The sequence below is a fragment of the Laccaria bicolor genome, genomic scaffold (assembly GCF_000143565.1).
Source record: "Laccaria bicolor S238N-H82 LACBIscaffold_409 genomic scaffold, whole genome shotgun sequence".
In the NCBI taxonomy this organism is placed as follows: domain Eukaryota; kingdom Fungi; phylum Basidiomycota; class Agaricomycetes; order Agaricales; family Hydnangiaceae; genus Laccaria; species Laccaria bicolor.
The window spans coordinates 5,079-6,561 of NW_001890260.1; the positions used below are offsets into that span (position 1 = coordinate 5,079).

Sequence of the window (1,483 nt, forward strand, 5' to 3'; positions counted from 1 at the left end):
TCGACGACGCCAATACGCTCTCAAGAAGCTCCACAAGCCATGGTGGTCCGCCTGGTTCACGTTGTTCAGAAGGAAGTGACGCCAGCTCGCTGGGCAGGGGAGAACGGACATTTTTGACTTCGGTGAGTTAGTCATCCCCTCCTTTGTGCTTTTCTCCCTGCTTTGGCTTCCGAATCCCCGTACCACCTTGCATCCATTTGACCTTTTGCGCTCGGCTGACTGCCGTCGTCTGTTACTCAGGTTCTGATTCCACAACACTGGCAAACCCCAACTCTCCCGACTTCCATGATTGCATCGTCTTTCGCGTCCACCATTTGCACCCCTTCGTGCATCGGCCCGCGAAGGGGATATTGCCATGGTGGAATCTGCCCAGCTAAGGCGCCTCTACAGAGCTCGTGGATCCAGCATCACCTCTTCGCCAGCAGCCACGGCAAGTCCCTCACATAGAGCACTGCCGTCGCTGATCATAAGCGCAAGTTGAGTCGGAGAGCTGGAGAGTGGGGAAAACTGCTTCGGTAAGTCATCAGCCTTGCATTACTTATTCATTCGGTATACCGTTCTCCCTTCACCGGCTTCTGAATTCCTCGTCACCTTGCATCTATCTGGTCTTTTGCCTGGCTGACCGACCCCCTTCGTTACTTAGGTTCTAGTACCACAACACCAGTGCAATCCCCAGCTAGTGATCGCACTGTCTTTCGCCCATCACCATGATTCGCACAACTTGCCCGCTTGCACCCCTTCGTGCGTCGACTCGCGAAGAAGGTACAACAAGTACCAAGCTCGTGGATTCGGTCTTCGCCAGCTCACATATATCGATCGTCTGATAGGGTGCGCCCAGCGTGGTTGTTTGGCTATCCTTTTCCACCGGACCCCAGAGACGCTTGATAACCTTCTCATCGACGACCCACTCCGTCCTTTGCGATGTCTCAAGTCGAGCAAAGAGTAGAATCAATGTCGATCTGGGCCTCGCCCTGACCTCTACCTACTATTTGAAATTGCCTCTACGTGGTCAACTGTCTTCTTATTTCTTCCAGGCGTTTCCACCCTACTAGCCCAATCCCATTTCGTAGTACAAGCAATTATCATATCAAGTCTCTCGTTGATGTTGGACTCAGGCATAGATACTGCATACATTCACTTTCCGATACCATGTCATCTTCTAGATACGCCTTCATTTCTACTAGAAGAGCCTCTGAATTCAAATTATGTCCCTCGACCGTGGCAGACCTATCACTAAAGTTCTTGTATTGACGATGCGGACCGCGACGCTCGTGTTTTTCAGCCAGGTGGTGGAGTCCACAGCGTGCCATGGGAGGATCTCTGTCTATCGTCAACTTGACGACTCTGCAGCTGGTCCAGGTGCGATTGGAGCTGTTCATGACATCCGACTGTTGACCCGAATGCAGCGTGCAGTCGTCGCAATATTTGGTCAGTCAGCTCTGCTGTCTTCTCTGTCTCGCCATTCCGCACCTAGGCTCTACAA

General features: G+C 52.2%; 1 protein-coding gene across 1 annotated transcript; it reads right to left on the reverse strand.

Annotated features, from left to right (window-relative positions):
• Positions 1-417: 417 nt before the first annotated feature.
• On the reverse strand, positions 418-1,379 carry LACBIDRAFT_309374 (uncharacterized protein; the record flags this gene model as incomplete). Its single annotated transcript, XM_001891140.1, has 2 exons — positions 418-515; positions 644-1,379. One exon carries the CDS (start codon positions 1,377-1,379, stop codon positions 1,083-1,085), a length of 297 nt encoding a protein of 98 aa, XP_001891175.1. The 3' UTR covers positions 418-515; positions 644-1,082.
• Between the last annotated feature and the right edge of the window lie 104 nt (positions 1,380-1,483).